The following is a 15,549-nucleotide window of genomic DNA, read 5'->3' on the forward strand; positions in this document are numbered from 1 at the left end:
TTGTCTGCACCGACGAAGATTAATTTAATGATGCTTGTTGTTTAAAGGGGCCTAACATCTAGGTCATCGGCCCCTAATGATACAAAATGAGATGAAATGAAACGAAAAATTAAAAACCCAAAATCCTCCACTGACCACAATTCAAAACATGAGGACAAAGAATGAATGGATGGATATGAATTTAAAACGATCAGTGGAACCGACCCACAGTGCCTCACATGTAGAGAAGCTGGCGTAGAACAATAGTATTACTGAACAAGGGACTGCCTCTATAACAAGATACTGAAACGATGATGCTTATATTCGAAAGGAGTCCAAAATCCAAGTCATCGGCCCCTCGTAATGGTACTTATCACTAGAAAAATAGAACCATGGTATTTGTCATGTTGCGGTACTAATCAAGAGTAGCGTAGACTCACGGATATTCCACACATTATGGTACTACTCACAGGTAATGAAATTCGCACATGTATTACAGACCTAATGTGTTTCGCACATTGCGGCGCCCTTGACAGGCAACACAAACCTATGGTGTTCGTCACCTAAGTGTACTAACCACAGGGACTCGTACAATTCCGTGGAGTTCCTCATATAGTGGGTACTAATCAAAGGAAAGCCAGAACCATGGGTTCCTTCATCCCATGGTGTCACTCATATAGTGCTACTAATCACAGGTACTGTAAAAGCCATCGAGCCCTCGTTTGCTACTAATCACAAACCTATTTGGTATCCAACATAGTGGTACTACGCACAAGTAAAAGCGACCCATGGTGTTCCCCACGTGGTGGTACTAATCACAAGCAGTTTCATGGTTCTAATACAATCATCCCTTGGTCGACACTTTTAGTCGTCTCTTACAACAGGCAGAGGATACCATGGGTGAATTCTTCGCCTGTGCCCCCCATCCACAGGGGGTAGATAAAAAAGAAGAAAGAAGTAGGGATCCGTCACTTCAAAAAATGAAGTACCGTAACAGACGAAGAAAGACAAGGGCCACGAAGAGCGTGAAAATAAAAGACTCCCTAGGCCTTGAATGCTCTAATACCGTCGGGGTCGGAAAAGAACAAGAGTTGACCAACGGAGGTCAGACAGGATAGATGAAAGTGAGGAGCCTGGCACAAGTAAGTAGAAGCAATGCGAGGACTCAGCTAAGTGCCCTGTGGTCGCCAACCCACGCTTCCAAGTCGAGAGCCCCTGCGGCCCCTTTTAGTCGCCTCTTACGACAGGCAAGGGATACCGTGTGTATATTCATCCGCGTCCCGCACCCACAGGGGGTGAAGATTAATTTGATTTTGTACACTCACTACTGGAGGAAACTCGGCAACATGAAATGACATTTTAAAATTTTGTCACAGCAAGAATATTTTTGTTTATATTGAATAAATATTGTTTTGAAAATTTATTGTTTTTGCTTGGTCATCCATCCTATTTCCTTAAATGCCTCTAAAAATTTGGTCAGCCTTGAACGAACATTCCCCCTTGGGTTAGCCAGGTAATAAGTGGGCAATACATACATATTCATTATAGACTGTTATTCCTTTCAGCATTTAGTCTGCAAGCCTCTATGATTTTACGCCACAATCCTCTATATGTAACTACCTGTGGCAACATTTATCTCTATACCTCCTATCGTTTAAATATTAGAAACCGAGTCTAACCATTGTCATCTTGATCTCCCTCTACTTCTCTTACCCTCCATTACTGAGAGCATTATTCTCCTAGATAACCTATCCTCCTCCATTCACCTCACATGCATACAGCCTCATGAAACGAGTTCATTCCTTACTTAGACCAATATCACTACTTACTGTCATTTCAAAAATATTTGAATGTGGCATGAAAGATCGGCTTACAAAAGTTTTCATCAAATATAACTTGTTAAATAACTTGCACAGCATGGGTTCAGTACTGACAGAAGTACTTTGTCTGCTTTATCACATTTTACAGAGTCATAAATGCTCTTGATAATGATGAAACTGTGATGGGACAACCGTATTCCTCGACCTTTCAAAGGCATTTGATGCTTGATCATGAAATATTGTTGCATAAATTGTATCAGATTAGGGTCAGAGGAAGTGTTGATGACTGACTTGGATTATACCTCGATAAACTATCTCAATTTGTTGAAATTTCACATTGTAATGGTAAAGAGCATAATAAGATATCACTCTTGGGTGAAGAATGTTGACTTAGGTGTTCCACAGAGTAGTATTTTCGGGCCTGTTCTTTTCTTAATCTGTGTAAATGATCTTCCTCACAATATTCAAGTAAAAACTCTAGTTCTATATGCTGATGATACAAACCTAATTGTTATTTAGTTCTTCTTCTGGGTTGAACCATGTTGTTGTTTTCTGTAAATTTGGTACAGTTTGACGGCATTTCAAATACATTGCAGTATTCTTTGTCAAGTCAATTGAAATACCCCTACTCGATCCAAGGTAATCCATCTCCCAAGCACACCAGGCAAATGCTGGGGCTGTACCTTAATTAAGGCCACGGCTGCTTCCTTCCAACTCCTAGGCCTATCCTATCCCATCGTCGCCATAAGACCTATCTGCGTCAGTGTGACGTAAAGCCCCTAGCAAAAAAAATCTCCCAGGCAGCAATCAAACTACGAGAGAAAGTACTGTTCTTGGGCTTAAGTATCCTTCTCTCTTAATGACATAAGCCAGAGATGTAGTGATCATTACATTGTAGTAATTGATATACATCACATGGAAACATTATGGGGGAGGGGGATAAATTATGTTGAAGATAACTTGTCCAGTCCTACTACAGAAGAACCAGTAGCTTCCACAAGTTCTGAGTGAGGTACTTCTAATCTCTCCAGTACTTCCGAAGACATAATACTTATCCCAACAATTTTCTTAATAGATGTTTCTTCAAGTGTCCCTGTAGGGTGTCTTTTCAGTAAATGCAAAGATGTACTTTGCCCCAAAGACATTGAGGCTTAGTGACAAGAATATTAAGAATAAATTTATTTATTTGCAAAATACATAACAAATAATTTGAAATTCTAAAAGTCATTAACTAAAACAAAAGTGATGGGAAAAGATCATTTTGAAAGTTCCAAAGTACACAAGAACCTCGTTTATCCAGCCCTCATTAATCCAGTTCTCCGGTTTATCCAAATCGAAAGTAATAAGAAATATTTCTTCTTGTACAGTATTTATTTTATGGGGTCGAATCTTCTTAAATGTCTTTTCCACCAAGATAGCTAAGGACAGGAATTGGAAGTAAGTCGGCCGTGGTCTATCAAAGGTACCGTCGCGGCATTCACCCGGAATTGAGAATGGAAAACCGTGGACTCTTCTGAGTTCCTTGACACATTTGCACGCATTCCCGGATGCTCGGACGTAGATGTGAACGACGTAAATGACTGGTTGAAAAATGACTGTAATTCAGGCTACGGCATAATGACAGATGAATAAACTATTGCCTCTTGTTCCTCGGTAGGTAATGACGAGAGTGATGGTGAATTCGAAAATGAAACCGGCACTCCATCAGAAGAAGCAATAACTCGTGGAAATGCAACAATGCAGGTGGACAAACTGATGGCCTATTGAGAATCACGGACTGAAACCACACCGCCAGAAATGTTAGTAAAATGTCTTTGTGATCGTGCTGCGTGCAAATACTATACAAATGTAAAACAGAAAAGCTCACACATTATTTTAGTGCATGAAACAGTCGTAAATGTAAGAAAAGTGTTATTTTTTTTTTACAATTGAAAAAGGTATTACTGTACAACTTACGTTAATATATTATATAACATGTACTGTATTTGATTTCTAGTTTTTCTAGATTATCCAAATTTTCGATAATCTGGATCAGTTTTGGTCCCACTTAATCCGGATAAACGAGGTTCTTATGTATCATGTTTAATCTCATCTAGTGACAATTGTCAAGTAATGTCTCTTTTCCTTGCAAACTCCTGTATTATTCCAGACTCAGAAAAAAAAAAACAGTGTTTTCCTCAAGATTATTGTTCTATAAAGTAATTGTAATGGTAATTTTACTGATTACTTGTTGAAAATGTACCTTGTAATTATAACTGAGCAGGGCTTGTTTACAGATTTTTAACATTTTATTTTTTCATATTTGCATATAACTATGGCAATTTGTAGCTCATACACATCCTTCAATGACATTCACTTTCTGTGAACACACTTACCTGTGTGGAATGAATCGCAGATACAATTATAGTTTCCAAAGTTCCTTTCCTGGCAGGTTCCACCATTCTTGCATGGACTGGTACCATTGCGTTCACATGTGGGGCCTGAAAAGACAGCAGTATTCAGTGATATATGCTATGTATTCACATTTCTTGTATAACTTGCATAGCTTACTATCTATATTTTTTTTTTAACTTACCTCATCAATTAAAACACATCTCACTACAAGTCAAACTACAATTCCCACATTTACATACTCATTCAATCAACTCAAAAGAATTTCACAAATCTAAACCCACTAGGAAGTGTTTCTAATCATGTGATTACATTAACTAATAAAAGCTACCAATTATGTATTTAACAAATTTGCACCAAAGTTCAAAGGAAGCCTTGGGCATATCACTAGAAAAATACAAGGTGGAAGAACAATATATTCTCTAAGGCAATAGTTTTGTGACTGCTGATGCCTTGGAGAAGATCAACACAAAGTTTACGAGGAAGTGTATGAACCTATGCTCAATGGATCCTCTAAATGGATGGATATAAAAGCCATTCCAACAGGCTCAATTCATGGATTTATAATTGACCCTAACCATTAGACATGAGGCTTCTGAAACCCACTCCGATGTTCATAAGGGAAAATGCAATGCCTACAAACCCACAATTTCATACTATAAGGAAAGTATGAGTTCTATAGAAGTAGTGGCACTTTTGCATGGAGCTACAGTCACAATACAGTAGACTCTCGATTATCCACAATAGTTGGGGAAGGAGAAACCATTGATAACTGAAAACCATAGATAATTCACAAATAGGGTGAAATAGATATTTTGATGAAGCATTTGCTAGATTAAGATAGTATGGAGTTAAATGGAACTAAATGACTAACATACAGTATTTAACAGTTGTTTAAATCTTGTTAGCCAACCAGACAATTCATTTAAAGTTGCCTTTAATCTCCAACATATCGATAAAGAAATGAAAATTGGGCCTGTTGGGCACATAACTGCGTACCTTCTCCTCATCTCTGTTGAAACCATTCCAACATGGTTTTATTCAGTTCTGCATGGTAGACATTTTCATTGTATCATTGTTTTCTGCTTTAACAAACACGTAGATGAGTCAGAGGAGCTCACAAAATTTATTATTTTGTCTTTGCTTTTCAAGATGTTCTAGATTGTTACTTCACCCATACCATAACTCAAAGTTTATGCACTTTCCCAGCTTCTGCTGGATCATTAACACTACACATTTTGAACAATGTTCAGACTAACAGCACCAATGTTTATTAAACTTGTTAAATAATAATAAATTTTATTGTGCACAATGTGCAAAATTTTCATATTACATCAAGTAAATCATATTTCATTCAAGGAGACTTTGTTCAGAGCAAAATTGAGTCAGAGAGATTGTTCCCTGAACTGAACTCCAGCATAATCGAGGCCACTGCTGTTTGAGAGGTAGGATACTGTGAGTCAGTGTTATGATGATGTCAAATGCAGTAAGTTTCAGTGCTTGGAACTTGTCCCAATTTCTTTTTACATTTGACATTTTTCTACACTACTGCCATTAATCCACAAAGTCAATAATCTGCCCGCACACAACTGAGAGGGTACTATAACAGCCAGATTTGTACATTTCTGTAAGCTGTTCAGATTGTCTAACTTTTATAAACCTTTATAAAGGTACTTATTAGGTGGTTAAATAATTTTTTGATTCTTAGATTGTCATATCGATACCGACATGAAGTGGTTAGTTTCTAATGTTCAGATTGTATTACAAATTTATGAACACTGTGGCCTTGGTGGATGTAAAGGGTTCAATTGCACTTCTGAGGAGCCATAATACAACAGTTGAGCATGGCATGCAGAACACCTGACCTCTGCTACAAAACACTCTCACCATCTTTAATATAGGACATGTATATTTGGAATGCTTTGTCTGCTCAGATCTTCTCGTTAGAAGAAACTGAATGGTATTTGCTGCTGAAAACCACAGAGTTAGTTATCATTCTGGTTCCAGTAGAATGGGATACAATACTTTTTCAAACCTCTAAACAAAGGTGAGCTAAAAATAGGAATTATTTTAGACAACAATGTTATTTCATCATTCAACTTCAGAACTGTATTCTTTGTAGAGACGGTTATGTTTGTTGCATTTATTAGACACATGAAGTTCTGAAATTTCCTTTGTTTATACACTATTTCTAGCTTTTGCTGCATCATTAATAATACATATTTATGTTTCTCGAACAATACTTGAACTAACGGAAACTCTACGCTCCATGAGCCAATGAAAAAAAACTATGTATTTGTAAGAAATTTCAAAATGGCTGTACAAGATAGCCTCTCATAAGGATTTATGTACGCAAGGATATGCTGAAAACTGGACATAGTTAGCAGTAGCCAAATGGGAGAATGTTCATCTAGAAAGATGGCAGAATTCTGGAGTCCCAAGGGTACACAAAATTTCACTCACAGGGGAAGTATAGCATTTTGCAATCACCCGTAACCCCTAAAAAAGAACAAGGCTTATAAAAGTACAGTGCGTGACTATAATGTCTGCCAAAAGCAATACGAGACTTTGAAATTTCAAATGTCATATACACATCTCATTCTACAACGTGGTAATGTGGTATGAGAAGGCAGTGTTGCAAACAAAGTTGCATCTTGTACCATGAGCAAACTAATGACAGCCTTGGAATCACAGTCAGGAGTGCTGCATGTTTAATTATAAGCTATAAATTTCATTTCTGTTCTGTACTGAAGTCACTTACTTGATATATTGTATTGAAAATGTGAACCCACTAGTCAATTTATTTCTGATAAGTGCTGCATGCGTCAAGAACAGCAAAACTGATGTCCAACAACATTACGGAATGGAAGTGGCGTGTCTTGTGGCACGTATCCAGGTGCCCTCCATGCATAATGAAGGATAGGCTGTTTCTGAGGTTCACTCAACTGATTGTATGCCTATATAAAATAATGTAACTTGAAAAATGAAGATTCTATCATGTAGGTTTATGGAATTCTCATCATCATTACCTATGTACTCTTCAACGTGTTGCAAAAATAATTTTTATTGGCAAAAGAAAGAAATGTCAAGAGGCTGACAGTACTTCGTGGTTTTAGGTGACATGATTTTTGTGTGCAAATTTAGATTCCTGTGTCCCATGGCTTTGGTTGACAAACTTCTGTTGGTTTAACAAGACCACGAATCAGCAAGAGAAGCGATACTCCCTTACTTCCAGTAACTAATGCATCCAGGACAGTATGAGAGCTATTGACATATTGCCACTAGTGCTCTTTTTATATCTGATATTTGGAGGTTGCTTATGTTTAGTATGTTGGAAACATGATTGCCACATTTAACACCTGCTTCCAGAACGCAGGTATACATTTTCTTTGTGAGGTGTCCAGACATGAAAATATGCATCTGAATGGTGGATGAGTAGGTAGTAGATGCGACACTTTGCACAGCAGCTTCAGTTACTTTTCTCCGGTCATTGATAGTGTCCTATTTAAACACAAATTCATACTCAAATCAACTTTGGTCAGCATCGAATGAATTTGCAGAAATGAGGGATATAACTTTGCATACTCCAATACTGTGATCCTCACGGCAGTGTTAAGAGCAACATACCGCCTAGTAACAAATCTTGTGACCTTACGTGACGTTATTTTGCAAAAAAGTTCGAATTAGTGCACAAAATACCTGCTGGCTTTAAAACTGGGAATGTCCAAAATTTAGCCATTGTGTTTTCTTTTCCTTTTTTCCTTTTTTTTTTCCTCCCCTACTTGTTTAAATGCAGGTGGTGAACTGAGTGTCCTATGCCATGCACATTCCAGAATTTGGTGAATGAGATGAAATGCAAATTTGAGCATTTCTGTGTTTTAGCATCCCACCTCTCAAGCACCTTTACTATTTGCCTCATGTTTTGGGCAGTTGCAGCAATGGTTTTCTTTGCATTCTTGACGCTGTTCTAAAAACATTTTTTTCAATTTTTTCTTAAAACTGTTTGTGGATACATTTATGGTTTGCTCTGAGGGGTGATGGTTCATAGGAACGAGAAGTGGTTGTCATGTTGTGTGCTGGAGCCCCAATATGTCACTATCTTCAGACAAAGTGTCCAATGTTTCATCGCTATCAACATCACAATATCTGCCCTTCCCACATGACAGTGCCACCAAGGCCATGTTGCTCAAGCAGGCTATATAACTCCTAAGCAATCAACCTGTTGATATACTGTATGTTAGAGATGTGTTCTGCGCTTGGTTATTCTGCATCACCTCATTCACCAGTATATATATCACAGCATGAGGGTAACAAGTCATTTTGCTTCAACACACAATGCCCTGAATCTGACAGATGAAGCAACAATCATTGACATACACAAGACAGGGTACAAAAAAAAAAACCCATGGCATAACAGCCCCGAAGGGCCATGGCCTACCAAGCGACTGCTGCTCAGCCCGAAGGCCTGCAGATTACGAGGTGTCATGTGGTCAGCACAACGGATCCTCTCGGCCGTTATTCTTGGCTTTCTAGACTGGGGCCGCCATCTCATTGTCAGATGGCTCCTCAATACCTACCAGTATCGCATGATGGTATCAGGGCCCTCAGGTACAGTGTATTTTGGCATATTATAACTGCAAACGTTATAGTTACTTTTGTTTCAGAGGTTGTAGGTGATTGTGAAATGCTCCTCTTCACACCAGTTACTTTGATCTCTCGCTTGATCACCCCAGAAAGTTTTGTGACAATTGTCATTGGGAGGTCCAAACGTTTCCCTTGTTGGTCTTCTTTTATAAGAAACCTCTTTACGAAAAAGTTATTCAGTAAAAGTACAAACAGGGAGCAACTTGCTCCAGTATTATAAGTCCAAACTACTGAACAGCACAGTGAAGGCTCATGTAAGAAGAGGTAAATTCTACTGAACAGCCAGACTTGCCATATGGTAGGCGAAACATTGACACTCATTAAAATGCTACCACAGCCTAAGCCTGAAATACAACACTATCTATTAATTTAACCAGCAAGTCAACTTAATGGCTCGCATCATGTGGCTGTGAGCTTGAACCAAGATAGTTGCATCAATCCCTGCATCAACAGCCCTGAAGATGGTTTTCCATGGTTTCCCATTTTCACACCTGGCAAATGCTAGGGCTGTATTTTAATTAAGCCCACACCTGCTACCTCCCTAATCCTAGTCCTTTCCTATCACTGTGTCATCAAAAACCCTTCATATGTTAGTGAGACATTAAACCACTGGCAAAAGAGAATTCTATTTATGTTGGAAACTCCTACAATTGCACTAATGAAGATAACGGTAACACTTCTTTGTAAAAAGCTAAATTTTTAAGTGCGTTAGTTATATTTATAGGCCATTAATACCGAAGTACTTGAGGACTTGCATCCATATCTATGTCCACACAGATGAACAGCGATAGAAGTACCTGTAACAAAAGCAACTGTTGGTCCATTCGCTTGATACTATTCTCATCTCCTGCACTGAGAGACTCACAATGTGAAAGTATTGTCCAGTCACTCAAATACTATTTATAAAATAAAATGCAAGTTAGGACATAAAAGTTGAAACTCTCTTTATGTGTGTCTCTTTCACCTTGTATTATCTTATACTGCAACTACATACTAACACAGAACATACATATTTAGATCTCACAAAATTATAATACTACAATCTCCTATTTAAGTAAACAAACCCAACACCAAACACAAACACACAAACAAAACACCAACATGCTCTCACCATTGTCGGTTTCGCAGTTCTTGCCGCTGTATCGCGGGTAGCAGTGGCACTCGTACTTTTCTGACAGCGATATGCATTCGCCGTGCTGCATGCAAGGCTCAGTAGAACAGTGGTCAGCAATGGTGCCTGCCAAAACAATACTGTGAGCACACGTGGGTATCCAACACCAACATGCCCTTGCCTAACAAAGAACTCCATCACTGGGTGAAAAGTGTTTTGTCCAATTTGTTTACTCTCAAAAGTTGAAATACATAATTTTTTATCTTAGCAGTAAGCTAAAATAAAATATAACCCTCAGAGAAAAAGGAGGATTTTTTTTTTTCAACGAAGATACAAGAGGACAGACTTATCAGGGAGAACTGCTATTGAAAGCAAATATTAAGAAGAAATTTACTTCTTGGAATTCTTGGAATTATACTATATGTACGAAGTATATCTGTGATGGTTTGAACTGTGGCCTTTAGGACAAGTAAAACCATCCCAGCTGAAAAAGTAACCAAGCCATTGCACTAATCATGCTCATCTTTCAAAACAGAACCAATGTTATTTTAAGATCTGAGCTATCAGAGGAAGCATCACAGAACACTATATCAGAATCAGGAGTCTACAATACCTGGTTTACAGAGAAATTTAAAGTATGCATCACTTCTAAGGGGATCAGCATTGCTGATTATGGGTTCGTAGATGGCTAAAAAGCCAGCCCCGTGGTGTAGGGGTAGCGTGCCTGTCTCTTACCCGGAGGCCCTGGGTTCAATTCCCGGCCAGGTCAGGGATTTTTACCTGGACCTGAGGGTTGGTTTGAGGTCCACTTAGCCTACGTGATTAGAGTTGAGGAGCTATCTGATGGTGAGATAGCGGCCCCTAGAAAGCCAAGAATAACGGCCAAGAGGATTCGTCGTGCTGACCACACGACATCTTGTAATCGGCAGGCCTTCGGGCTGAGCAGTGGTCGCTTGGTAGGCCAAGGCCCTTCCAGGGCTGTAGTGCCATGGGGTTTGGTTTGGTTTCAGATGGCTAAAAAGACCAATTCTACAATTACAACCTCTGCTGCAAGGCTGGCACTTCAAATGTAACAAAGCTCCTTGTAGAAGCTGGTGATCAGTTTTCTGATTTTCTTGTTCTTTTCTGCAATCTCTTTTATTGAACTTGTGCCTCTGTTGCTATAGTTCAAAACGTTATGGGTCCCCGTGGATAATATATCACTATGTTGGCCAATCACACGCAATATTCTTCAAAAGGCCGAATTCAGTTTGGTACTTTTTCCAAATTAGATTTTAGAAAGTCCTTGTATAATTTTTTCTGTCCTCCCAAATTCTTTAATTGAGAATAAATGAGGCCATGGGAGGAAAAGGACTAGTGATGATTTTTCAATATACTCCATTTACTGAAAAACAAGAGTACAATCACAGTAGAAATAAACATGATTTTGAACTTTAAAGTCTTAAATCCCACTGCCCATATATCAGTAAGTTACAAATTACATTTCTACTACCAAAGTGGATTGGACTAAGTAAAACACTTTGTGGCTAGCAAGGGCATGTAGGCAAAATAAGGATACCATTGTGAATGTGCAATCAGACATACAAAAAAAGCATTGCAACTAAGGTGAATAGTGTGTCAGTAACATATTCTATATACTTACTTAAGGCAAATTAAATCTTACACATTAGTCACTTTCCCCTAATCCTAACTACAAACAGTGCTAGAAGAATTCTACCTTCTACCTAATATGTATTAATACTACCAACACAAATCTCATTCAAATGCATTATCACAGCCCAAATCCATGAAATGAAATATCTTGGTGTTACACGTCATCTACTGTATATATATATATAGAAATCGCTCAGAATTAAAAAAGAATGGTATTTCTGTATCGATCATGCACAGTAAGATGGAAATGCAATTTTTACATTTCTGTCATCTCTGTCATGTCTGTCTGTCTCACGATAAAATGAACAGAATTTAACAAAAATCAGCATTTAATGTTGGGTAATAAGGCACTACACTTAAGGCTATAAATAAGTTTATGCTTGCTGAGTGAAATAGTAATTTAGGGTAAGGCCTTAAATTTAATTTAATTTAATTTAATTTAATTCTCAAATATGTGAGTGGTCCTAATGATAAATACTACTTAACAAAAGTTATATAGAATTACATTCATTACATTTCATTACATTGGATGCCTGATAGTTGGAGGAAAACCAAATGTGAAGGCCTACAATACCAAAATACTGGTCAACAATAACATTACAGTGGCTACTGTCTGTTGCGATGTTCTTTGTCTCCTTTACTGCCACTCATCTCCGACAGATGGGATCACTGCTGTGTACCTGCTTGAATACTGGCTGAAAGTAGCTGGGGAGTTAGATAAGTTTCTTTTCTAGCATGCCATTCCTCTGTTTTATACATGTTCTGATAACTACTGATACTTGACACACTAATTCATAATAAAAATCATAGGAGTAGAAAATATTCTGGTACCTGAAACACCTATCAACAACAGTGAATCAGAAGTGCATGCTGGTGTAAGCATCATTTTAAAATCCTGAACTGAACGGAGGGTTTTATTAGAACTATATGCATGTTTCGATTCAGATTTCAAATAACGGAAAGAAAAGATGTTTCTTGAATTCACAATCCAAGGAGAGGAAATCAAAACTCTTGAGATTTGCCGATGATATTCTTATTTTATCTGAGTCTGCAGAATATCTGGAGAAATTGCTGAGTGGTATGGACAAGAGTCTTGGGGATGGAATACAAGATGAAAATAAGTAAGTCCAAAACAAAAGCAATGGAGTGCAGTCAAACGAAGCCAGGTGATAGAGGAAATATTAGATTAAGAAATGAAGTCTTAAAGAAAGTAGATTAATTTTATCACTTGGGTAGTAGAATAACTCACAATGGCAGAAGTAAGGACATAGGCCTAACATGCGGACTAACACAAGCAAGAAGGGCCTTTGTTAAGAAAAGAAATGTACTCACTTCAAACATTGATATAGAAATTAGAAAGACTTTTGTCAGGAATGTGGCATTCTATGAAAGTGAAACATGGATGATAATTAATGACCATATAACATAAAAATTTCTATATTCTTATTCTTAATTTTCCTTATTTTAAGTGTAGTCAGCTTTTCTGGTTGTCCTCCTCCACTTGCTTCTATCTTGGTCATCAACATCAATATAGTCCAGGTCCTTTCTAACACAGGCTCTTTGTCTTGATTAGAGTCTTTCTAGGGCTGGTTGGCCATCTACTACAAGTCACTCCACTCTAAGAGCCACACATTCCTATGGACATTGTTGATGGTGAAAGTGGCCAAACTGTGCTCTCTCAATTTCTGAGCCCGGAGTTTCTCTCAGCAAATTTTGAATGTTAACATCAAACAGGATGTTAGAGACATAATCATAACATTTGTATTGTGATGCTTGAAATTTGCTTCCCCAGCAGGTCAAATTTAGGAAACAATAACCTGATCTCGAGCAGTTTACAAACCTTGCAAAAATCTAACAACTCTTTACAAGTTATGAAAACAAATATATTCATCACCAGCAAGTTCTTTCTCTTCATACTCTCACTGTGGTGGTGGTGGTGGTGGTGGTGGTGGTGGTGGTGGTGGTGGTGGTGGTGTGTTTTGGGAATCAAAACAACAAAATTGATCAGCCCATCACTTTTGTGCAACAGGTTTCTATACGATCACAATTAGCAGCAAAAGTGGTAATCCACACTCAGAGGGAAATGCAAATAGAGTGCACAATAACTATGAGTTCAAACCATTACCCTCATCCTTGCGTATTGAAAACAGCTATCTCAATACAATTCAATAACATTAATTAATTAATTAATGGTACTGAATAGGTGGGGTAATGAAATACTCCTTTTGTAAACTTAGTGAGATAACTATGAGTTCATCAAGCGAGTTATGTGGTTTGGGTCACACAGATGTTGGCTTGCATTAGGGAGATAGTGGGTTCGGATCCACAGTCGGCAGCCCTGAAAATGGTTTTCTGTGGCTTCCCATTTTCACACATTAATTAAGGCAATGGTTGCTTCCTTCCCAGTCCTAGCCCTTTCCTAGCAAATTGTCACCATAAGACCTGTCTATGTCGGAGCAACGTAAAACAAATCGGAAAAGAAAAAAACAATTGTGAGTTCAGAGAATCACTGAACAGTGATGGATTGCACTACAAAACATTATCACAGTTACTCAAATGATTCAATGTTAGTGAAAGTGGGGACAGCATCAAATAAAGACAGAAATTTCCGTTTAGCTAAAAGTAAAATTTTTAAAATATGGTATTGCAGGACAAGAAGCCCGCTACCCAACAACTGCTATTAAATGCCAGTAAATTTAGAGTTGTTGATTTTACAGGTTACATGGCAAGAAATTATTTATTAGTTGTGTCAGAAATCATATATCATAACAGAATATATTAGGGGGAAAAAGGAGCTGAACACTGAAATTTAATTGATGCTATAAGCACTATTGAGATTTCTATGAAGAGAAGTACTGTCTTACCTACACACACTTGCACATGTGCCCTATATATAGTATGTACAATTAGTTAAGTATTATACATACTATAAATTACAGAACAGATCCCTCTGGAAATACTAGAACACTAACATATATTTGGTATAGCTACAACTCCAAGAATGACTGGAGTTGCAAAAGAAGGAAAGGATTGACCAAGACATAGATGTACAATAGCCTCTAAACAAATGGTTTGCTATTGCAGTCACTGGAGGTAAACAGGTCAGTTATCCAGTAGTGAAATGAAAGGCAGAGGAATTAGCTAAGAACATAGGTCACCATGGATTCACAGTTGGAGATAGGCCTTTATTATACTGAAAAGTACAAGTACAAATAATATACAAAAACACATTGAGAGAACAGAGTTGATACTGAGAAACCCCTGAGAACTGGAGATTAGAAAAACTCTACTAATGGTACTTACAATATGGATAGAATGGGTTTGCCTTTGTCTTTTCAAGACATACCAATTTGAAGGGCTTAAAGAAGGCTATGGATCATATGATTCTGTTATGCTGTGGAAACTTTTGATAAGTGTGAAACATGCAAAACCATGCTGTTTCAATGAATTTTAACATTACACTTCACTCATAGACCACAATTCTAGTAACAATGATTGGATGTGACTTCCTAGATTGGTTACAGAATTGAAAAAATGAACTACACTGGAACAATAGAATGATTGTACTGTTTCTCAATAATATTGCATCACACCCTTGCATATACCTTTGCATACCTTTGTCATTATATTCAATTAGATATCTTACCACTTAACAACAACCTTCGTTGATGGCTAAGGGTAGCATTAAAAAATCTAACTAGTAGACTACACACTGAAAGCTATCAAATTTTCTGTCATTATCACCAGTAATAAAGGAGATTAGAAAAGTTTGACTGTTTTACAAACAACACAGTTTGAAGCAGAGAGTTGGCATGAGATGGAGAGAAAGACCATGCAGAATGGTTTCATCCATTCTGGTTTCAGAGATTCATACACTGGAAAAACTGACACAAATTTTGCAAAATGTAAACGTGGAAGAGTTTCTGACTGTACTTGAACACTTGCCATGCT

At 37.8% G+C, this 15,549-nt stretch overlaps 1 protein-coding gene across 1 annotated transcript in view; it reads right to left on the reverse strand.

The window, feature by feature from the left end:
- The window catches only part of crb (crumbs), a 625,965-nt gene that overhangs the window by 247,460 nt on the left and 362,956 nt on the right, over positions 1-15,549 (reverse strand). The window contains exons 5-6 of the mRNA XM_067138875.2: positions 9,946-10,071; positions 4,175-4,279 (exon numbers count right to left, since the gene is read on the reverse strand). Coding sequence (XP_066994976.2) covers positions 4,175-4,279; positions 9,946-10,071 — 231 coding nt within the window. The remainder of the gene's footprint in view (positions 1-4,174; positions 4,280-9,945; positions 10,072-15,549) is intronic.

Source organism: Anabrus simplex, chromosome 1 (assembly GCF_040414725.1).
Source record: "Anabrus simplex isolate iqAnaSimp1 chromosome 1, ASM4041472v1, whole genome shotgun sequence".
Classification (NCBI taxonomy): domain Eukaryota; kingdom Metazoa; phylum Arthropoda; class Insecta; order Orthoptera; family Tettigoniidae; genus Anabrus; species Anabrus simplex.